This window comes from Amia ocellicauda, chromosome 10 (assembly GCF_036373705.1).
Source record: "Amia ocellicauda isolate fAmiCal2 chromosome 10, fAmiCal2.hap1, whole genome shotgun sequence".
NCBI classification, from domain to species: domain Eukaryota; kingdom Metazoa; phylum Chordata; class Actinopteri; order Amiiformes; family Amiidae; genus Amia; species Amia ocellicauda.
The window spans coordinates 40,021,513-40,045,665 of NC_089859.1; the positions used below are offsets into that span (position 1 = coordinate 40,021,513).

The following is a 24,153-nucleotide window of genomic DNA, read 5'->3' on the forward strand; positions in this document are numbered from 1 at the left end:
AAGGAAAGCAATCCAAACATCGTTTTGAATATTTTATTATTCAACATTTTGTATTAGAAAACTGAATATATAGATAGCAACTTGAGTTAAATGAATATGAAGAGTCCAAATAATTGAGAGAGAGAGATGCATGGTCAATCAAAAGGGATTTAATACAATCGGCCTCAAGGAAGAGGTGTTCGACAGGCAATCTCCTGAAAAGTCTTAGAAAAGTTACAAACTACAAGCACTTTTATGCACACCAGACAGGAGAGAAAGATAACAGGCTCACATGTCTGTCCTCTGATGAGTGGAAGCTCGATTTTTCGCCTGACAACTGCTAAGGAAGCCCCATATCTAGCTAAACCAGGGTGAAATGAAGGCATGCGTAATGTGTATCAAGCCCAAATCCCTGGAGAAAATTGGTTCTTGTCAGACCCTGTTCTTCTAGGTATCAGGGTTGAACTATATAGCACAGTACAGTAGCACAGTAAGACCATGAGACAGTGACCTTATTCACAGACACACAGGGAAAGACATTTGGTTCTTCAAATGCAAAGTCAGTCTTATTAAACCTGAGACAGTTCATACACATAGGCAGCAAAAAGTTTTGTCCCCTGTATGTAGTTGGATCTGGAACAAATAACAAAATGAATTGGTTAGGTTCAATAGTAGGTCAAAGGAAAAAAGCTAAAACTTGTATAGAAGGTGTGTAATTACAAAACAACATATTGAATATTTGTGTTGCACCCTATCCTAATGCTTTACTGTTAGATTCATAGCATACATTTGATGGCATTGTATCATGACATATATGAATAGGTATTAATATCAAGAATATAAGGTACCCCATTGAAGGGGTTTGCATGAAAGTTGTAAGTGTGACCACAGGTAACTGAAGGGTAGACTGATTTGTAGAAAATATTGTAGCATTAATAAGCAAGAGCATATCATAAGTAGCCATTTGCCATTTAAAGAGAAAAATAACAGAAGATTTTGCCATGTACTTCCAAACACTGAGGAGTGCTTCTGAGCGGAAACATGTCTGTTTCTAATTTTGTCTGTCTTCATAAAGTTATTAAAACAGTACTGAAGCTTCTCATTGTGAAATGGTGATGTGTGTGCACATTTGGCACAAAAAACTCAAGAATCAGGTTTGCGGCCAAAGAACAGCCACAAAGAAGGACAGGGTTATTCATAAACGAGTAAAAGGTGTAAAAATGAAGAAAACACGGGAAAAGCACGCCCATTTCCACATGTAAACTCTGCCATTCACACCATATATAGCCCAATGTTTCTTACTACAGAAGAGACCATTGAATGACTTGACGTTGTAATGCTTTATTACAGCAATATTGTATGAATAGGGTCATAAAACTATTAAAAACTTGATCAATCATTGTGACGCCTATTAACTCACCCAGTCGCATCTATGGTTCACCAGGTATCTGTGGCACCATATATCATTATATCATCTTACAATTATTATGCAAAAGATACAGAAAAAATATGTAAAAAGACTAGAAAAATGCAGAAACCTAGAAGCCAGACATAATATTTGGGACCAGGCGTTTTAGTATGGACAAATGGCTAATTTAATTAGTTTACAGCTTACTGCAACTAGAAATTGGCTCAGTTATATCAGTATGAGAGCAATGTATGACATGGGTTTAATAACATTGGGAACAGTGAGATCTTTGTTGTGGAGCAAGAAGAGGAATGCCTGACCAACGTTGTGCCTAGCCAATATTTGTGGTGTCACATACACATTAATCATTCTACTATATATATTAGTATAAAGGGAAAAAATAACCTTCATTTTTTTCCTCTAATATTTGCAAATGGCAATTAAGATGATTGTTCAACCATTACTGGCTTTTGCAAAATGTTTGTTCCTTTGCTTTCTTCTGTGTGCCTATTAACATCAGTATTAAGACCAAGAAGTACTTTGTTTACATGGCTTGGCAGTGTTATCATTAGCAGGCCTGCTTTAGGTACTTTACCTGCTGATCTTCTCATTCTGAGAGTGCTCTCCATCATCAGCGCCTCCAATGGGCAGCATCATGACACTCTTCCCTGTGATTTCCTGGAAGTTTCTAGCAATTGGTATTGTGGAGCCTTCTCTAATTAGGTCTGGCTCCACTCCAAACACTGAAGAGATAAAATAGGTGTTTATATTGGGGACTGAGACTTCTATTTATACATGATATACACATTACAACATTGTATCATATATCATATATACGTTTTTGTGCCATGGATATGAATGGACTCATTGGAATTTACACAACAAGAAATCCAGTGCTAAGAGTAGGAACCATTTTAATCTATGCTTTATTACACTGTGTTGGTGTGATCCAGCTACTTACTGGATCTATGATGGCAACTCTATTCCCATACATGTTTACTGTATCATAACCTGTATTATTTCTACTGACAAGTGCAACCAAAAAAACAAAGATTGCAAATGCCTTTGTTTTAAATCATAATTACATAATGGTCACATGTGGTAATGCTTCCCTATAAAGTAATCTAATGCTTATATTTAATCCATCTACTGCTCCAACACTGGCCTTTTGCAACAAAATAAACAATGACAGTCATGACTGGAAATTGACGAAGCTCTGTTCTCATCAGCAATGCTCATTGTATTAAGGTGTGATGTAGGTCTGATAGTATCTTTTGGCAAAGCACACCCTCACACACAAAATGACTGATAAACATAGTGTCCCTGATAAACACAATCACACAGTGGTTTAGTGGTAACATAAGCTGGTATACAATATCAGCCAAAGATGCCCACTACGACGTAAAGTGCAGTGTAAGTGCTGAGACCTGGTCCAAAATTGGATCTCCTACAAGGCAGAGATCAGATGCTGGGAGGGGTGTGATGATGACCTTGACTTTGTGTGTAGTAATACGATCAGTGTTGTAGTTGTGATGTTATGTAGTACAGTACAGCACAATACAACAAATTAACAGTCTAGTGTATGTTGCAGTAAAATACAGTGTACAGTAAAGTGTATTACAATGCAGTACAGCATTTTATAGTAAAATACAGTGTAGTACAGTTCATTGTATTACTATAAAATTGTGTATTTTGGTATGGTATATTAGGGCAAAGTGGATAAGCTTATCTAGGCCATAAAACTTGTGTGTCTTTATAGTAGTTTTGTGTGTAGTTAGGGATCTGTTCTAGTTAGGCTGAAATAAGAGCAAGGTGTTTATTTGGTTTTGTCAGTTTAATTTTGACCACCTCCTCCTTGTATAAATATCACCTCCTTGCACCATATCTCTCCACATTCATCTGCTTCTGTACCCTAGACACTATCTAAAGAGCCCCAGCTACCATGTCCAACCCCACACAGTGCCACTATATATCTATATAAATACCTTACATAGATTTATAAACTAAACGTTTCACAAGAAACTCAAAGTAGCAGTAACAGGTCCAGCTGATACAAATGTCAACAACCCATGTCTTAACTCAGTTCAATTAACCGGAAACTTTAAAGTGCACTACAATCTCTGAAAAAATAGAATTGATACATTTATTTTTCTGGCAACCTTAAAGAATAAATAGGAGTCTGCTGGCTTTTAAAATAAAAAACATACTTAGAATATTGAAATCCACTGGAGTTTTGAACTGCAGTTATTTGGTTTGAGAAAACCAATGACAGGAAACAACAACTTTGCCACTGAGCTCACATGATTATGTTAATTAGCAACAGTTTCTATTTTTATATCACTATGCCTCTGGCCCAAAGGATTAATTACTTAATTCACAAGCCAACCAGAAACCTGCAAACACTCTTCAATTAACCTTCGAAAGAGAAACAAGCACAGATGGATTCATATATACAGGGCAGGCAGTGCTTATACAGGATGATAACTCTAAATACATCATGCTATAATTTTCATTAACAATCATTATACTCTTAATTTTAGAATAATCAGTCCAAAACAATAAATAAATGCCACCAACCAGTTTTTACTGCTCTTTGACCTGCAACATATTGAGGGTCCTTCAAATCAGCCATCCAAGGTTTTGCATCAACAACCATTGTCACTTTCAGCTTGTTAGGGCTGTTTTGCTTTGCAAAGATTTCCTGAAGGTGTTCTGTGACCTGAAACAAAAGCACACTTTCAAGTCATAAGCAATACTTTAATGCACCTTTTTATAACAGTGTATACAAAAGTACCATCCTATAAATCCAGTAACACAGGGGTCAAGTGATGCAGAGCTAGTAGTATAAGCAAGAAGAATTAGCTCCTAATATCTCCTATTATTAATACCTGATTTCATAGCAGACACCCTTATCCAGGGTGACATACAATTGTTACAAAATATCACATTATTTTCACATTTGTACCCATTTATACAGCTGGGCATTTAGTGGAGCAGTCTGCAAACAGCAGTGCCTCCCCACCTGGGGATTGAACCCACAATCCTCCACTCCAGAGTCCAGGCCAGTCGAGAATAGGTGTAATGGACTGCGAGCCCTAAACCGTGAGAATTGCCCTGTTACAGTGGTCATTGCACATTGTCACCACCAGGTGCCTATAAGTATTACTTTTGTTTTAACACTGCTTGTGTAACTTAATGTGATGTATACTTTTCTTTGTTTGGAAAGCATAATATCACAATTATGCAAGTTTGCTTGTAGAATAAATTCACTACTAATTAAACATACAATTATTATAAGAGAAATGAAAGAGACTTTCAGTGCCTAGGTGATTAAGAATGCCAGTAACTCTGATCTGTAATGCATTTTTACTCTTCAGTTTTGTTTGAAGCATATTATCTTAAGTGTAATTTTATTTTATTGTGTACTTACCTAGTATGACTTTTTAACTTTCTGTATGTGCTCACATTTCTATTACTCAAAGACCATTGTAGTTCTTTCAAGCAACTGATGTAACTTAGTTATAAAGTACATTAAGTAAGTAAATGGTAAATAAGTACATTTATTTCTGGGACTGCTATTGGAAAAGTTAAGATGAAAAGTTTTATGTTTTTGTTCTTGTGACAGTTGAAAGAAACCACAGAATTTAATTAAGCCAACTGCTAAATTAATCTTACTAAGTTAGCAAGTGTATAATAAGTGTAAGAGGATTTTTTTCTATGCTTGGTTTTTCAGCTAATCCAATAAATAGTTGAACTGAAATCTCTTAGGCCTATTTATACCTCAATAAGATTATTTTTAGAGGGACTTGACACAGTCAAGTCACAGGTGTGCAATAATCATTTATTTGTGACAAATAGAAAACTAACATAATTTAATTATATTGGTAAAACAACTAATGGGAAAGAAACCGATAAAACCCGATTTCTCTCACTGTTCCTCACAGAGAGCAGTTGTGGTCAGTCTAGTCAGCAGCAGGCAGCCGGGTCTTTCTCTCTCTCTCTCTCTCTCTCTCCCCTTCCTCCTGTCCTCCTCCTTGTCATTGTTGTTCTTCGTGTGTGCTAATTTGTTCAGTTTAAAAGTTTATATTTTTCTTACAACACCAATAATAATGGAACATCTCTATACCATGAGCTCAATGCGTGATGAGACCATGCTTCACTCTGTCCATGCTTAAGGTCAAAAAGGTCAACACAAGAACACACTAGTTAAGGTTAAACTGCAGGCTATAAGGAGTCATGGGTTCCCATGTAGAAATTCTACATTGTAGAACAATTTGCTGTACCTTAAAATATCTTACGTAAGTAAATAGTAAAATGCATTATTAAATGGCAAATAACTACATTTCAGAGTCTGTTACTGGACAATGTAAGAGAGTTTCTTACATGTTTTTGTTCCCCCAAAGGACAGTTGAAAGTACGTCATTAGATCACTCTCTCTGTGTGACTTATAACAAAAATTCTGCACATTCAATAACTTGTTTGTCATTATTGTTACAGTAAAGCCCAGTATTCACTGGTACTGGTTACGTCTGAATAACTAGGTGGGTGCATTCTTTTTAGATAATGGTAAGTTATAATGGTTCACCAAAAACAAGCATGTGTAAATATACACTTATTATTTGGATTTGAAGAAAAACCTCTGTGTTAAATTTAAACTGTTTAATATAATATACAATAGTAAAACCAGCAATACATATAACCACAATAGATGTTACATATATACTTTCATGTCCACTGTACTATTTTCCTTGTGTGCCATTCCAGAATGATTTCTGTATCAAATTTAAACTGTTGAGATTTCAAAGAAACTAAAATGTAAGAAAGGCCAAAAATATATTGACTGTCATTTATTTATTTATTTCTCCTATTTCTTTTGTCAGTTTATTTTTTAATATGATGCTTTGAATTCACACCATGTAATTTCCTGTGTCAAGCTCATTGCCACTATATTTCTATCATTCTGTATAACTTTCTCATCAGTTAAATGCTTCTGGTGTCCCCTTAAATATACATTCCCATGCATTTTTCTTCTCCTCCTGTGTGAAGTCAATAGCATGTCATATACAAATAATTTAATTTGTTGTTTAACTATTATAAAGCTTTTACAGTCAGGGTGCTGATAGACTATTAAATCAAAACGAAATGAATACAGTGTAAAATTGAAACACATTTAAACCTTGCATTACACCTAATATAACTTTAGTCATCATGTAGAATAAACAGACTACCTGAGCGGTGCTTCCTGTAGTCACTGAAGCACGTACACATTATAGGATATAAAAGAACAAGACGTAAATAACAGTATTTTCACTTTGTCATGTTTTGAAAAGCCTAATAAAATACAACTTACCACCATATAAAATATAAATATTTGTAATCCTTTAAAATACCCAGTAAATGTGATCTCTGTATAATGAATGTGAGTGCTTTATATATACGTTCACTTCCACTTATATCGATGTCCAGAGGATTAAAAAGCTGCTTGTCATTCTGTCAAAACACACAAAGTACCTAAACGACTTCTGTAAATGCAGGCAGAAACTGCGCAACAGCGCCACAAGACATAGCGTATTACATCCGTAGTGGTTTAGCACTACCATAGAGAATGAATGGGAAGCGTTTAGGGATGTTTAGCTAAACAATCCTCGGCTTGGTGCCCACGGCCCTAACCACTACTCCACTGTATTTAAGTATTTAAGTCTCTTTTCCAGTGTTACTCCATTGGATTGATTATATTCTATCACTGATTATAATTATTTATTTATTAATTATTAATTATTATTATTAACATAATATTTATTTTACAAAATTCACATATTAAGGTATTAAAAGTATACTTAATATACATTAAGTTTAAAAATATATATATATAAATCAAATCAAAGAGTCATGAGATTCATACCTGCCTCTCCACCACAGGAGGGTCCATATTAGGTACTTGGCGGATAGAGAATTTCCCAGTAACTTTTCTGGGGATAACAGTCTTTGTGCCAGGAGCAGAAAAAGCACCCTCAATTCCATGTATAGAGAGGGATGGATAGCGCCAGCGAGACATGAGTATATCCTCCTAAAATATTTATAAACAGTTTAGACTTAGTCATCAATGCCAATCATTTAATTCACATAATCTGCTGTACATGCTTTATAATTCTTCAAAATAACAAGCAAGAACAACCTCTTTCTGGTTTCTAACAGTTATTTTATTCCACTTTAGATGTTCTAAAAAATAATTGCAATTATTCCTTTGCATACTTGTGTCATGTGTACGTCACCAATGCAGTTTGGAGCTCCCTGTTCGGGATTCGAACCACACTGCACAGACACTCCTGCAAGGTGCTCAGCCACACAGAAGCTCCACACAGTAGACTGATAAGCTTGTGTGATAGGTCGGCCCTGTCACGGCCCAGCTATTAGTGAGGGCTGGATTGTCTCTCATCGGTGCTGGCGGCTGTGTCTCATTTAGGTGCTTTGCACCAAGTAGTTAGACGCACCTGCCGCATCTCACCACAGCTGTGGCTCGCTCTATTTAACCTCCCTGCTCTTTCTTTCAGGGAGATCCCCTGAAAAGATGGGTACATTCCTGAGCATTTGTTCAGTGCAAGAGGGAACGTGATTATATGAAAATACATTTTAACAAGGTAATATAATACAAATTTAAAACTTACACTACCAAGATGGCTCTGCCCTTGTTTTTAACTCCTCTCGGAGTTTGAAGGCTCCTCCGTGAGGAGGATATCATTGTTTATTTCCCCCGATTATTAAGGTGCTGAATAAAAGCCTGTCAGCAAAACTGAACACCCCCGTGTCGTGCTCTGTTACAGCCCATTACACCAAAAGACCAGGTCTCCCAACTTCTGAGGCTTATCACTGTACTGATTTTACAGAGGGGTTATATCACTTAACATCACGTAACATGCTCATGTACAGTATGAGCTCCATTACAATCTCCCCCTCTAAACTCCTCCGTAATTTACCTGCAGCAAACTCAGTCTGATGTAAATACGCGTCAAGGCACCAAATTGGACGGAGGGGGAGAGTGTAACAGGGCTCATTTGTTTAGTTTTTAAAGCAAGCATGTGAGTACCACTTAGTTTCTGCATGTATACATTTGAGAGCCTTTTGGGGAATTAAAAATAGGTCAGCCTCTGTTTCTATTGTTCTGATAGTTTACCTTGGTGTCATGGAGGAAGCGTGTCACGCCAGTGTCATTTTTGTGTTCTTCCAGGTCAAAATCAATACCCTCATACAGTTTCCTCTCCTCTTCTGTTAGAGGGGCCACAGCCTCATTTATGCCAGGGATCAGGATTGTACCCTTGCTGTCTACAAGACTGCCTGGAAAGATAATATACTAAATATGAAATACCAATGGAGAGAGAGAGGATTAATTCTCTTTAAAAAAACAAAAGTCATAAAATATACTGGAATCTAATATTCCTTCTGCTCTACTTAACCAGCTGAAAGACAAAGAACAAAAACATATTGTGGAATATGTGCATAGTTCAAGCGTCAGAGTTATGCCATATATGGGAAATGTAGAAGGAAGCTCAGCTAAAAGCTGATTGGCTGTCCAAAAGCCCTATTAAGCAAATGCGCACTAATGTGCAAGTGAGTTAGAGCACGCCAGTGAAGAGTGGTGGTGTGCTGTTGGTTATCCTAAATAAATGTGTTATTGTTTTCACCGAGAGTCATCTTATGGTTATTTTACAGCACTTAATCTTTTCTTCTCTGAAATCCATACATTATTTTTGTTTTGTTTTTCTGGAAACACGACACATTTCACTTTTGCCTATAAGGAAACTTTTAATAACCAGATACATTAAGTGTATGTTTTTAGTAAAGGCCATAAGCAATTGTTTCTCTCCTGTTCTTCTGCTAAACCGAGAAACAATGAGCACGTTCCACCCCTTCCCTATCCAGTAAAGCCTCCACTTAGAATGCAGTGTATACCTTATAGATCAGAGGTAATTGTTTCAAATCTAGTCTGTAACAACTAACATTAGGTTGTGCTTGGTAGCTCCCATGGGGCTGCATGCAATTAGGTAGATGTCACACATCTCTTAACCAGAATGACTACAGTGTGGACCTGATTATTTGTAAGTAAAATATAGATTAACACTAGTTTTAATGCAATTTCTTATAAATTGAAGTCAATGTCATTGAATAATAACACTATTATTATGTATTTATTAGCAGACACCCTTGTCCAGGGCAATTTAGAAAATGTGTGTTTTCTATTTTAGGATGGTATGGGATCTGTAGCACTGAAGCAATTAAGATCCCTTTACTAAATAGAGATAATCCAATAAATATTGATTGAAGGCAAAAGAGAAATACTTTTTTATACTCAATTATAAACCCTGAGAATTAAGAATGAAAAGTGATAGAAGAATCATATCTTGCAAAACAACTGAGAAAGCGGAGCTCAATAAGGGTGCAAATCCAATAGCAACCAAAGACCAAATAAGTATCAAATAAGATGATGTTCCTTACCAAGCAAAGCTATCAAATTAATCAATGGTTCATGAACGGAACCCCCAAAGACTCCAGAGTGCATATCTTGCTTCTGTCCTTCAACCTACAACAATGGAATGACATCACAGAACTGCAGTATTTTGTCAATATATCAAGCTGGTATTTTAAAATCAAAATGTTCAAGGTTTAGGGTGAAGGTTCATTGTAATCTCAAAGCCAGAGATGTACAGGATATCTAAAAAATAATTAACCTTAAGATCAAAGCTTGGTGTAATCTTCACACCTCAAATATTTGAATTTATCATTCTAACATTGAAATACTATACTAATTTAAGTGAAAGGGCTTTTCAGGCAAAATCACAGGAAAGCCATTTGCCAATTTGTATTCATTAGTCTAACTGAAAGGGTGACAAATGAGGTATGGTATATGCAGTGGCCACTTTGTTCTTTGAAATGTGTTTCCACATCTAATTAATTATTATTTATCATTTAGCCAAATCAAGGAAACAGGAGTGAGAGGGTCTCATCTTTTGAATTTCTGTTTTCATGTGCCATTGACGTGTTTGCAAAATATTTAATAGGGCTTATGCCCATTTTTCAAGACTTAATTCTATAGCCTGGGGGAAAATATGACCCCAATCCCATAGTACACCTCTGTAATTAACTAAATTTGGGGAAAAAAATGACAAACAGTGAATCAACATTGAAATGCAGTCTCAAAGTTTAAAATCAAAATGTGGTGACTATGATGCTTTATGTAAAATCAATACATTTTAAAAGGAATTTACCTCAACAAGGAAGTAGGTGTTTCCTCTGGTTCCATAAGTGAGAGCAGGTTTCTTGCTTACCCAAACATTGTCTGAGATAACTATATAGTTCACATCAGCAAAAAAGCTGTCATTTCGTTGCTTAACCAATGTCTCCAAGCCAGTCGATCCCACCTCTTCCATCCCTTCAATGATAAACTTCAAATTGACTGGAATTTCCTAATTAGAGACACAATGTGACAGATAAGATCAACTCCAACGCCAGAGAAATCGATGTGACGCTTTATAGATGCATTAATTAAATACCTTTTTCATGGCTTGATAGGTTTCCACTGCATGAATCCAAGCAAGAACAGGTCCTTTGTTATCTGTTGCTCCTCGTCCATATAAGTTACCTGCAACAACACATTTACTGTATAATCTTACTGTAACATTTGTCTAGATTGGAAAAACTTTTAAACTACCAATGTAAAAACTAAATTAACTTTGTTTTATTTTGGCAAATCACCATTTGATATTAATTAATGTATTAATTCTAATGTTGTCCAACAGTAATGTAATGCAACAGGTCTGTTTTGTACTTTTCTCCTTTCACTTCAATTATATTGTTCTGATTCAACTCTTCTGGTCCCATATCAGTCACCATTCTTGGCATAATGTTATAACCCTGCAAAATACTATACATTGCTGGAGCTGTGAAGTTCTAGAATTGCAACTGAATATTTTGTACTGTCCTCTTCATGTTCTACATTCTTACTCTGCATGTTTGATTTAGAATGATCCTAAATATTTTTGTAAAAGCTGCCCAAAGCCACATTTCCTGCTTCTGTTTCAGCTGTTCTGCTGGTCTGAGCATCAATGTGAGATAAAAGACTCCATGGCTTTCAGATTGAAAGGAACCTTGTTTAAATGACAGCTGGAAAAACAGATGACTGACTGAACTGACCATTAACTTCGGTTAGAGTGTATGGATCTGTTGCCCAGCCATCCTCCTTCTCAGCTGGCTGCACATCAACATGTCCATAAATACAGAGAGTAGGTTTTTTTGGGTCCTTCTTGAATTCTGCTAAGATTACTGGTGGTATGGGAATGGATTCTCCATTGGGCATCTTTACAAAAGCAAATAGAATGTGTCATTAAATTTCTGTATTTAGAAACAATAGCCTAATATTGCAACATCTTGGTTTCTGTTAGATCAACAATTCATAAAAAGACACCTTCATAATGTATCAGATACTAAATGCAATACTTCAAAATGCAATGACAAAACAATACCAAAAAGAGAGATACCTGCTGTTTTCCCACATCAGCAAACTCTACAATTCCTCCTAGATCTCTGATCTTCACTGCTGTCACATTTAATATCCTCTCCACTTCATTCCAGGTCCTGGGATCACTGGAATCGCTCTTGATACCCACCCACTGCTTCAAGGTCTATACAGACACATACAAAGTTGATCACTTTTCTCAAAACCAGTTTATTATTTTGTGTCTCCTTCATTTCAGTGTCATGCTTAATTTCTTTAAATAAAGAAAAAAAAAGGGGGGGAGTAAAATAATTTAAACTTCTTGTGCACACACACATATGAAATTGAATACTCTCGCACACACACATATGAAATGCTCCCACAAACTTATGGAACACACACACACACACACACACACACACACACACACATATATATAAAATGCTCACACACACACTTATGAAACACACACATATGAAATGCTTACACACATACATATGAAACTTTTAAAGTGCATGCAAGAAATTCAGTGTGAGAGGTTTTTCATACATGTGTGTGAGCATTTCATATGTGTGTGTGTGTGAGTGCTTCATATGTGTGTGCACACATTTTTAATTATTTCCTAAACAGACCCTCACAGGGGAAGTGACACTACAACTTCCAGTGTTCAATTATAAAAAATCCAAGAAAATCTGAAAGAAAATTCCGCTTGTCCCTTTATCTTTGTAGGAGAAGCAAAAACAGGAAATAACCACTATCTTTGTAAGTGAAAGAAAGAGATAAACACAACTAATGGGGGAGTGTATTGGCACTGCAAGATTGCTATATCAGTCCTACCCCCTCCATGTCAGGCAAAGCATGCATCAGTATAATCAGACCATTTTTAATGATCCCTCTCTATTACCTGTACAAAGTCATCTTGGTGTCCATCTATGTACTGGAATAAATCGTCCAAAGGTGACATTGTCACTTCAGAGGACATATATAACATAATTACGGAAACAAGGAGCTTCACCTGAGAAGAACAACAGGAAAAGCACAAAGTGAACAAAGACAAAAACACGGTTAACGGTATATTACGTTATTCATGGAATATTATTTAATTACGTTATTTCCTTACTTTCAGCTCACCTTTCTCGCTGTGGATATTTGCGTGTGGTTTAAATTCAGTGTGAAGCAGATTTGTTAATTACCAGCTTTGGACTCCGATTGCTTCATAATATACCAGGTGTGGTACCTTTTTTCTTCTTCACAGATTTTACCGCCTTTTGAACAGTTTATTGTATGGTATGGTTTTAAGGAGGAGACCACGATCCTACACAATCATCAAAGCCAATTCTAGGGATCTCTAGTTGCCCTGCCTTTAGCGGAGGGCGAGGGTATTGCACCACAATCTGTAATCCGTATTGGCTAAACGATTGGATCTGGACACACAAAGCACATTTTGCAAGGAAATTCCGCGCAGTTTGAATTACGGGCCCAAAATGTCATTTGACAATCAAATTAATCTGTGTTCAAGTTTTGATTTGGTCTACACGAAACTCTTATACAAACTCCCCGTGGCGCTAGACAAATGCACTGTACCCCTCGAATTAGTTCAGGGAATTCCAATAGAATGCAGAGAATCTTCAAATTTGTGCAAAAATGCATTTTTTTGTTTGGAAAGGACACATTGTAATGTACTTGTTAGCTTTCAGAGAACCGGCTTTATCCGCCGGACACAGACAACAAGGGCGCCCACATGAGGAAGTGGGTTTGGGCGGAGGCTAGCCTGATTCACAGGGTGCTTCAAAGCCTTAACGTGTCTATTGTCTGTTCTATACTTTACATTTGCAATTTGCAATCCCTTTTGGTATTTGTACTCCCTAATCTCTTTATTTGTATTTGTTAATGCCGTGTTTTACTGTGATTCCCGTGTCAGGTAAACTGAACTGAACTGACTTGTTTTTACTGGTAGTGATAACATTGTTGTGTCACAGGTACATTTTTAGTAAACAAGAATATGCCCCAATAGTACTATGGCAAGAAACAATACTTTTGACAGTTACTTTTACATTTTCAAGAGTCTATTAAATGCTTCACTTAGAATAAAACCTGTTTGTATGTATAAGCTCACAGCCCTTTTAAAGTGGATAAACCTAAGGAAGACCTAAAGAAATGGAGCCACACTAAAAGTCTGTTATCAAAACAACAGCAAAGGGTTAAAGGTTAACAGCATGAACACAAGAGCAAGCCTGTTTTTGCCTTCAGGGATTCAGAGTGGAAACAATAACACGCTATATGACAACATGAGCTGCCTTGTATTCCAGTTAACATCTGTTTTAATGTATTATTACCTCATAGAAACAATAAATGCTGTAGGCCATGTTGAGGTTGATTACCTTTTTAGAAAAGAAATGTAACTTTCTGCATCAATTTAACTGAACATTTTCCTGAGCAGTTTCTGTGTAATTCTTACCTTTCAGTTCCAGCTTAATTTTTTTGGCATTTCCTTTTAGTTGACAAACCCCTATAGTGTTCCTCTTGTATGAAATACGCTTTGCCAGTATATTAATTGGACTCGGCTACTGGTGAAAGTCCAGTGAATATTTTTCACTTCACTGCAAGTTAATATTTAATACACCTGTTCAACCAACATGTTACAATAGTGTCACTTCTCCTGTATTACATACAAGTTCAATTATCATATATGTAAACACTGTTATTTTTTCCTTATTAAAAGGAGGTGAGAATTCACAGAATATATTTAGAATTCACATCATCCCCCACCAGTTTGAATACAATTCTTGTTTTTGAATGTATTTATCTAATTTTACCACTCTTTCTCTTCCCCTCTTCTCCCCCAGGACTAACCTTGACAGATTGGTTTTGCAGGCATTTAAATTACGTCTTATGTATTCTTAAAGGGATACTAACCTTTTTGTATGATCTAACATGATTATTACTCTAAATATTCTGCCTTGCTTTCATTGCACTTTTATTGATGACATCAGTTATGCAATGTACTTTAAACATTCATATAACATTTACACAGTAACACCATTATAGTGGGACATTTTTTGAACTACTCATTCAGGTTGACCTAGGCTGGAATATGTTGAAAGACATCAGAACTTCACTCTGAAGACCAATTTAGTTAATTCTATTTGTCCTTAAGCATATATTGCACAAAACAAGGATAATGCAGTGTAATGCAGGTCAAAATCACATTTGTGAGCTCCACTATCTTAAAACATTTTAAACTCATCTAAACCTATACAAAGCAGGTATAGGCTGTAACTAAAACAAAGTAGAATTGGAGTGTGTGATTGTCATTTTCTACAATGTTATTTATTGCTGTATCTGTCTTTAAAATTAAAATAACCAAAATGTTTTTTTTTTTGTTGTTGTTATTTTAAACTTTTGTCAGCCCAGTACGGTATTGAAGATAAATATATTTTTTTCACTTTAGTAAGTGGCATGTAATCTGCTTTAAAATAGAACACTGACAACAGCTTGTGTTCATTGGTCATATTTTTCTGTCTATTAATATATCAACATACATTAGTGTTCAAACACTTACCATAGTTCCGCTGTATTCAGCTCTGTGTCCAGCAGTCTTTTCCTTGCTATTTTTGTAAAGAGAATAATGAAGATCGTGTAATGTCTTTTCAGAGAAGTTGCTGAAGTCAGCTTCTTGCACAATAGGAACTAACAAAGGAAATCCAGTTGGGAGTATCCTTACATTTAAAAATCGTATATCTTGATTAGGGGAGGCAGGAACACATTCTGCTTTTTTTTGTACAGAAACATTCTGTATGCAAGATAATCCCCACTGGCTTTTAAAATCTTTGACCTCTCTATTTAAATGAAGCATGTTTTAGAGCAGTATTTCCCCAACTAACCTGGTGGTCCACCAAAACCATTTCTGGTCCAAATAAAACCTCATCATGTATTTTTGTATCCATATTGTTTTTCTGTAAAATAAACTTGTTTAACGTGTAACAGTGCCTATTACTTTAACAGATCTAATTCAAGAACAATTTGCCTATCGTATAATTCCTTCGCATTGGAGACGAGAACTTATTTGTTTGAAAAGCTACACACAAAGTAAGTTCATGATTTTTTGAAAATATCATATATCATTCAGGGAATTACTCCTAACCATTTGAACTGCTTGTGCATAAAGAACCGTGCTTGAAACTGTTACACTGCTGAGGTCAAACATTTCACTTTGTGCTTCAGATAGTATCAGTTGTGTCCTGGGTCAGGACAGTTTTGGTCAAGGCTGAAGAAAAAGAGCACTTATGTATAATCACTTCTTATTAAGATTCAGATGAAAAATCAACACATGACATCATACTCAAGGGATTAACATGTATTGATCCTACAATGGTACAACAGCTGTAACATATCATTTAAGTCCTTAGTATATTCTAGGTCTTCTACTTACAGGACAAGGAGTATGGAGGCCAAGTCAACACCTTGAACTTGTGATTCATCAGACCAGGCCACCTTCTTCCATTGCTCTGTGGTCCAGTTCTGATGCTCACGTGACCATTGTAGGTGCTTTCGGCAGTGGACAGGGGTCAGCATGGGCACCCTGACTGGTCTGCGGCTACGCAGCCCCATTCACAACAAACTGCGATGCACTGTGTGTTCTGACACCTTTCTATCAGAACAGCATTAACTTTTACAGCAATTTGAGCTACAGTAGCTCATCTGTTGGATCGGACCACACGGGCCAGCCTTCACTCCCCACGTGCATCAATGAGCCTTGGCCACCCATGACCCTGTCACCGGTTCACATCTTTTCCTTCCTTGGACCACTTTTGATAGGTACTGACCACTGCAGACCAGGTATACCCCACAAGAGCTGCAGTTTTGGAGATGCTCTGACCCAGTCGCCTAGCCATCACAATTTGGTCCTTGTCAAAGTCGCTCAGATCCTTACACTTGCCCATTTTTCCTGCTTCTAACACATCAAGTTTGAGGACAAAATGTTCACTTGCCGCCTAATATATCCCACCCACTGACAGGTGCCATGATAATGGGATTATCAGTGTTATTCACTTCACCCTTCAGTGGTCATAATGTTATGGCTGATCAGTGTGTATATATATATACACCATACTAATACTGTGTTTGACCCCCTTTCGCCTTCAGAACTGCCTTAATTCTACATGGCATTGATTCAACAAGGTGCTGAAAGCATTCTTTAGAAATGTTGGCCCATATTGATAGGATAGCATCTTGCAGTTGTTGGAGATTTGTGGGATGCACATCCAGGGCACGAAGCTCCCGTTCCACCACATCCCAAAGATGCTCTATTGGCTTGAGATCTGGTGACTGTGGGGGCCAGTTTAGTACAGTGAACTCATTGTCATGTTCAAGGAACCAATTTGAAATGATTCGACCTTTGTGACATGGTGCATTATCCTGCTGGAAGTAGCCATCAGAGGATGAGTACATGGTGGTCATAAAGGGATGGACATGGTCAGAAACAATGCTCAGGTAGGCCGTGGCATTTAAACGATGCCCAATTGGCACTAAGGGGCCTAAAGTGTGCCAAGAAAACATCCCCCACACCATTACACCACCACCACCAGCCTGCACAGTGGTAACAAGGCATGATGGATCCATGTTCTCATTCTGTTTACGCCAAATTCTGACTCTACCATCTGAATGTCTCAACAGAAATCGAGACTCATCAGACCAGGCAACATTTTTCCAGTCTGTTCAATTTTGGTGAGCTTGTGCAAATTGTAGCCTCTTTTTCCTATTTGTAGTGGAGATGAGTGGTACCCGGTGGGGTCTTCTGCTGTTGTAGCCCATCCGCCTCAAGGTTGTACGTGTTGTGGCTTCACAAATGCTTTGCTGCATACCTCGGTTGTAACGAGTGGTTATTTCTGTCAAAGTTGCTCTTCTATCAGCTTGAATCAGTCGGCCCATTCTCCTCTGACCTCTAGCATCAACAAGGCATTTTCGCCCACAGGACTGCCGCATACTGGATGTTTTTCCCTTTTCACACCATTCTTTGTAAACCCTAGAAATGGTTGTGCGTGAAAATCCCAGTAACTGAGCAGATTGTGAAATACTCAGACCGGCCCGTCTGGCACCAACAACCATGCCATGCTCAAAATTGCTTAAATCACCTTTCTTTCCCATTCAGACATTCAGTTTGGAGTTCAGGAGATTGTCTTGACCAGGACCACACCCCTAAATGCATTGAAGCAACTGCCATGTGATTGGTTGGTTAGATAATTGCATTAATGAGAAATTGAACAGGTGTTCCTAATAATCCTTTAGGTGAGTGTATATATATATATATATATATATATATATATAATATATAGTGACACAGTGATGCGGCTGCATGCAAAATGGATCAAGTATTTGGAGACAGAGATTGTTCTTCAAAACCAAAGGCTCAATTTATTACTTTTCGGGTTTGAAAGTAAACAAAGCACAGGGTCTTCTCTCCATCCAAAACAAGCAAAATAATGAAACAAAATAAAAGCCTAGCTCTCTAACGAGCATTACCTTCACCCAGGTTCCCCTAGCTACAGGTGGGACACTAACCCACTTGCCCAACAAACCAAAAACTGAATAAAATGAAAGACTGTTGTTTTTCCTCCAACAGCAGCTTTCCCCCTCTTCCACAGTCCAGATAAGCTTTTGCGTCGGTGCAGACGCATAACATCTTTCCCAAACTCACTCACTCACTCACTCACTCACTCACTCACTCACTCACTCTCTCTCTCTCTCTCTCTCTCTCTCTCTCTCTCTCTCTCCACACACACACACACACACACACACACACACACACACACACACACACACACACACACACACACACACACACACACACACACACACACACACACACACACACACACACACACACACACACACACACAGCACAACCAAAGAGATACCTTTTTCTCCACACCTGATTAGCTAATTTGGGGATGCAGTTGTTGTCAATTAGCTAATCAGGCCCTGGAAGGAACTGGCTAGAACATAGGAGTTTCTTTTTCTGGAAATAGTGCCCTCTGCTGTCTTAAGCTCACGTACCTATTTGTCACCACCTCTCCACACACCTCATTACAATATATATATATATATATATATATATATATATATATATATACACTCACCTAAAGGATTATTAGGAACACCTGTTCAATTTCTCATTAATGCAATTATCTAACCAACCAATCACATGGCAGTTGCTTCAATGCATTTAGGGGTGTGGTCCTGGTCAAGACAATCTCCTGAACTCCAAACTGAATGTCTGAATGGGAAAGAAAGGTGATTTAAGCAATTTTGAGCGTGGCATGGTTGTTGGTGCCAGACAGGCCGGTCTGAGTATTTCACAATCTGCTCAGTTACTGGGATTTTCACGCACAACCATTTCTAGGGTTTACAAAGAATGGTGTGAAAAGGGAAAAACATCCAGTATGCGGCAGTCCTGTGGGCGAAAATGCCTTGTTGATGCTAGAGGTCAGAGGAGAATGGGCCGACTGATTCAAGCTGATAGAAGAGCAACTTTGACTGAAATAACCACTCATTACAACCGAGGTATGCAGCAAAGCATCTGTGAAGCCACAACACGTACAACCTTGAGGCGGATGGGCTACAACAGCAGAAGACCCCACCGGGTACCACTCATCTCCACTACACATAGGAAAAAGAGGCTACAATATGCACAAGCTCACCAAAATTGGACAGTTGAAGACTGGAAAAATGTTGCCTGGTCTGATGAGTCTCGATTTCTGTTGAGACATTCAGATGGTAGAGTCAGAATTTGGCGTAAACAGAATGAGAACATGGATCCATCATGCCTTGTTACCACTGTGCAGGCTGGTGGTCGTGGTGTAATGGTGTGTGGGATGTTTTCTTGGCACACTTTAGGCCCCTTAGTGCCAATTGGGCATCGTTTAAATGCCACGGCCTACGTGAGCATTGTTTCTGACCATGTCCATCCCTTTATGACCACCATGTACCCATCCTCTGATGGCTACTTCCAGCAGGATAATGCACCATGTCACAAAGGTCGAATCATTTCAAATTGGTTTCTTGAACATGACAATGAGTTCACTGTACTAAACTGGCCCCCACAGTCACCAGATCTCAACCCAATAGAGCATCTTTGGGATGTGGTGGAACGGGAGCTTCGTGCCCTGGATGTGCATCCCACAAATCTCCATCAACTGCAAGATGCTATCCTATCAATATGGGCCAACATTTCTAAAGAATGCTTTCAGCACCTTGTTGAATCAATGCCACGTAGAATTAAGGCAGTTCTGAAGGCGAAAGGGGGTCAAACACAGTATTAGTATGGTGTTCCTAATAATCCTTTAGGTGAGTGTATATATACACTCACCTAAAGGATTATTAGGAACACCTGTTCAATTTCTCATTAATGCAATTATCTAACCAACCAATCACATGGCAGTTGCTTCAATGCATTTAGGGGTGTGGTCCTGGTCAAGACAATCTCCTGAACTCCAAACTGAATGTCTGAATGGGAAAGAAAGGTGATTTAAGCAATTTTGAGCATGGCATGGTTGTTGGTGCCAGACGGGCCGGTCTGAGTATTTCACAATCTGCTCAGTTACTGGGATTTTCACGCACAACCATTTCTAGGGTTTACAAAGAATGGTGTGAAAAGGGAAAAACATCCAGTATGCGGCAGTCCTGTGGGCGAAAATGCCTTGTTGATGCTAGAGGTCAGAGGAGAATGGGCCGACTGATTCAAGCTGATAGAAGAGCAACTTTGACAGAAATAACCACTCGTTACAACCGAGGTATGCAGCAAAGCATTTGTGAAGCCACAACACGTACAACCTTGAGGCGGATGGGCTACAACAGCAGAAGACCCCACCGGGTACCACTCATCTCCACTACAAATAGGAAAATGAGGCTACAATTTGCACAAGCTCACCAAAATTGGACAGACTGGAAAAATGTTGCCTGGTCTGATGAGTCTCGATTTCTGTTGAGACATTCAGATGGTAGAGTCAGAATTTGGCGTAAACAGAATGAGAACATGGATCCATCATGCCTTGTTACCACTGTGCAGGCTGGTGGTGGTGGTGTAATGGTGTGGGGGATATTTTCTTGGCACACTTTAGGCCCCTTAGTGCCAATTGGGCATCGTTTAAATGCCACGGCCTACCTGAGCATTGTTTCTGACCATGTCCATCCCTTTATGACCACCATGTACCCATCCTCTGATGGCTACTTCCAGCAGGATAATGCACCATGTCACAAAGGTCGAATCATTTCAAATTGGTTCCTTGAACATGACAATGAGTTCACTGTACTAAACTGGCCCCCACAGTCACCAGATCTCAAGCCAATAGAGCATCTTTGGGATGTGGTGGAACGGGAGCTTCGTGCCCTGGATGTGCATCCCACAAATCTCCATCAACTGCAAGATGCTATCCTATCAATATGGGCCAACATTTCTAAAGAATGCTTTCAGCACCTTGTTGAATCAATGCCACGTAGAATTAAGGCAGTTCTGAAGGCGAAAGGGGGTCAAACACAGTATTAGTATGGTGTTCCTAATAATCCTTTAGGTGAGTGTAGTGTACAGTAAATACAGAACAAACATTCTCTACTCTTACCAATCACATATAGCAAGTTTCACTAATTTCTCCCAAGCTGTCATTTCCAAGCGCAATAGGTCTTCTCATTATTTTTTAAAACTTTAGTACTTATGTTCTTCTGGAGCCATACAACTCTATCTATAGGTTTCCATTGTTTGTCAGTCTTTTCTTTTTAGGATTGTCCCAAATTGGACTTAATTTAAATTTAACACAATTCTCTATTTACTTGCTGATTTTTTGTTTTTTGTTTTCTGAAACAGTTATATTTTTTAAGTCTACTCATTAAATTAAATGTGATCATTTTGTCAAAACAATTATTAATTTCTATGGGTCTTTGGATTGTTATTTTAGATTAACCAGACATTGTATTACTATTATTGCAGGTTTCTAAGCCATTAATAATATTAAGTTATTCCTCTTGAAAGGAAAGTGAAAGTTTTCCATTTTCATTAATTTTGTTATTGTTCACAGAAAACTAAAAAATGAATATGTGACTGTTTTGCAAACATCTCCATTTGCAAAATCAGAAGGATTGTATTTATATTGTCTTTTCCGCTGTAGCATCTTTTGACTTTTGATAGTGGATAACCAGTATATAGGTCCTTTATTTTGAATTACACGCAACATCTCCATGAATCAAGTTGCCTCATAGCAAAGCAGCCAAGAAAAGAGAAATCAAGTAAGTTTTCACATTCAGACAACTTGTCATAACAATTTGTCATTACCATGCGAAGATTGACCTCCAGCTTTAGAGCTGGTCTGAACAGGGCGTTTTTGTCTTACCTGCTCATCTTCTCATTCTGTGAGTGCAGGCCATCATCAAATCCTCCAATGGGCAGCATTATGATTCTTTTTCCTGTGACGTCTTCAAATGTTTTCGCTACAGGGATCGTTCCTCCCTCTCGGATCATATGAGGATCCTCTCCGAACACTGAGGCAGAAGTGCAAGTCTCATCATTTTTTGAAACCATTTACATATGTTATGTAACACAAAATCACATTCTTGATCTTAACCTTAAAGCAATCATTTTAGTTTTGTATCAGTTTTTTTGCTTAGATCAGTTTAGATTTAAATAAAAAATAATAATTTTAGAGAGAACTAAACTCATCAGTGAAAGAAATACTGTTGATTACAAAATAAGCAATTTACTGTTATTGACTTATTAAAGTTCAGATTCAAATATAGAAACTGTATATAAATTGTACAACTCATATTATTAATCATCTTGCAAACAACCTACTCAGATCAATTAATATGATTACGTGCACGGGAAAAACAGCAAAACACAAAACCCAAAAGTATTAAGCAAGTAATAATGTTTTTCAAACTTCTCAAGGAAATACAAAGCTTATATATCTCTTCTGAGACATACCCTCAAGGGCTTGACATTTTAATAACTGTCTGATTAGTCCTTTCTAATAACTAAAGCAGTGATTTAATTGGCATTCTAAAATAAACCTCCCCATCTCATCAATATTATTATTATCATTACTCATGAATAATAATAATTAACTTCTAAATTGACAGCTGCATTGGAATGTAATTTGGCTTTAATACGTTGCAAGAAATGTAAGTTTTGCAGGCAATGAATAGTTACTGAAGAGAGAACTCCAGGGTCACAGCACACAAAGCACAAGAGGAAATCTAGTATTTCTATATATTTCCTCTACATTACTAAACAATATGATACCCATTTTTAAAAGGGGATTATAAAAGTTCGTCTGTAGCTGCTACATTGATACATTGATTCGATTACATGTCTGGTGTCAAGAAGGTTCAATATAAAATAAATAACTTGTTTGCACATTGGAACATGGGAATGTTGACAGCTTTGCTGGGACCTTGTGTCTGTGCAAATGTTTATTATAAGTAAACTATTCTACTGGCTATAACCAAAAGATTACCCAGATTGCAGAAAATCAAAGCACAAACTTTGTAGTTAATCCTATGTGAGTAACACTAGTTACACTTCTCTCTTATAGGAATCAACACAATAAACTTAAACTTAAAATAAAGATTACCTTTCTTGACAGCTTTTTTCCCCGCTTCATACGGCGGGTCATTGATGTCAGCCACCCAAGGTTTGGCTCCAATGACCATTTGCACTTTCAGCTTATTTGGACTATTGCGTTTAGCAAACAAAGCACTTAAATAGTCAATCACCTAAAATGATAAGCACAACAAACCCAATCACTTACAGCAAACTCATCAATGTACATCAGTTCCATGATGTAAATTATATTATCTTGTGATACATTTGGTGTCAGTGAACAAAAAGTACAAACTTTTTTAAAAGTTGAGAGAGAGAGAGAGAGATCCCAGTTATGTTAAATAAAGAAATAAAGAAGATGAACTATACATTTTGTTCATTAAACAGATTGCTTTGCCTACCTGTTTCTCCACATCTGAAGGGTCCATATCAGGCACCTGTCGGATTGAGAATTTGGCAATGACTTTAGCAGGGATGACAGTTTTGGAGCCCGATGCAGAGAAAGCCCCTTCAATGCCATGGATGGACACTGTGGGATAGCGCCAACGATGGGCAAGGACGTCCTCCTGCAAGACGAAACCCGTAATGCAGCATCCTTTATTACAGATTCTTCACACCTCTCGAAATTACCAAAATCAGCTCCCATGTCATCCAAGTTTATTGCTTGCCCAGTATATCAGAATTTGGAAT

General features: G+C 37.6%; 1 protein-coding gene across 5 annotated transcripts; it reads right to left on the reverse strand.

Moving 5' to 3' along the window:
- Positions 1-133: 133 nt before the first annotated feature.
- Positions 134-23,955, reverse strand: LOC136760592 (beta-Ala-His dipeptidase). Of its 5 annotated transcripts, XM_066716070.1 has the most exons (15): positions 23,865-23,953; positions 23,495-23,636; positions 22,256-22,403; positions 15,436-15,481; positions 12,778-12,888; positions 11,917-12,060; positions 11,573-11,735; positions 10,933-11,021; positions 10,648-10,845; positions 9,878-9,962; positions 8,559-8,719; positions 7,290-7,454; positions 3,965-4,106; positions 1,983-2,130; positions 134-612 (listed from the first exon to the last, which is right to left on the reverse strand). In XM_066716070.1, the coding sequence occupies exons 1-15, from the start codon at positions 23,889-23,891 to the stop codon at positions 549-551; spliced, it is 1,833 nt and encodes a 610-aa protein (XP_066572167.1). In that variant the 5' UTR covers positions 23,892-23,953; the 3' UTR covers positions 134-548. The 5 variants fall into 5 exon arrangements, with proteins under 5 accessions (XP_066572167.1, XP_066572168.1, XP_066572169.1 ...); XM_066716071.1 differs by lacking the exon at positions 7,290-7,454 and having other exon boundaries at positions 23,865-23,955; XM_066716072.1 differs by lacking the exons at positions 15,436-15,481; positions 22,256-22,403; positions 23,495-23,636; positions 23,865-23,953 and adding an exon at positions 14,332-14,436.
- Positions 23,956-24,153: the final 198 nt, after the last annotated feature.

Bases quoted from the DNA above. Each gene is read 5' to 3' on its own strand.
- LOC136760592 (XM_066716070.1), bottom strand. From the start codon at position 23,891: ATGGACCCTTCAGATGTGGAGAAACAG. The intron at 22,404-23,494 runs GTAATCTTTATT...CTTCTGCCTCAG, and splicing joins GAAAAAAGCTGTCAAGAAAG to TGTTCGGAGAGGATCCTCAT. The intron at 12,889-15,435 runs GTAAGTGTTTGA...TGTTCTTCTCAG, and splicing joins CTGAATACAGCGGAACTATG to GTGAAGCTCCTTGTTTCCGT.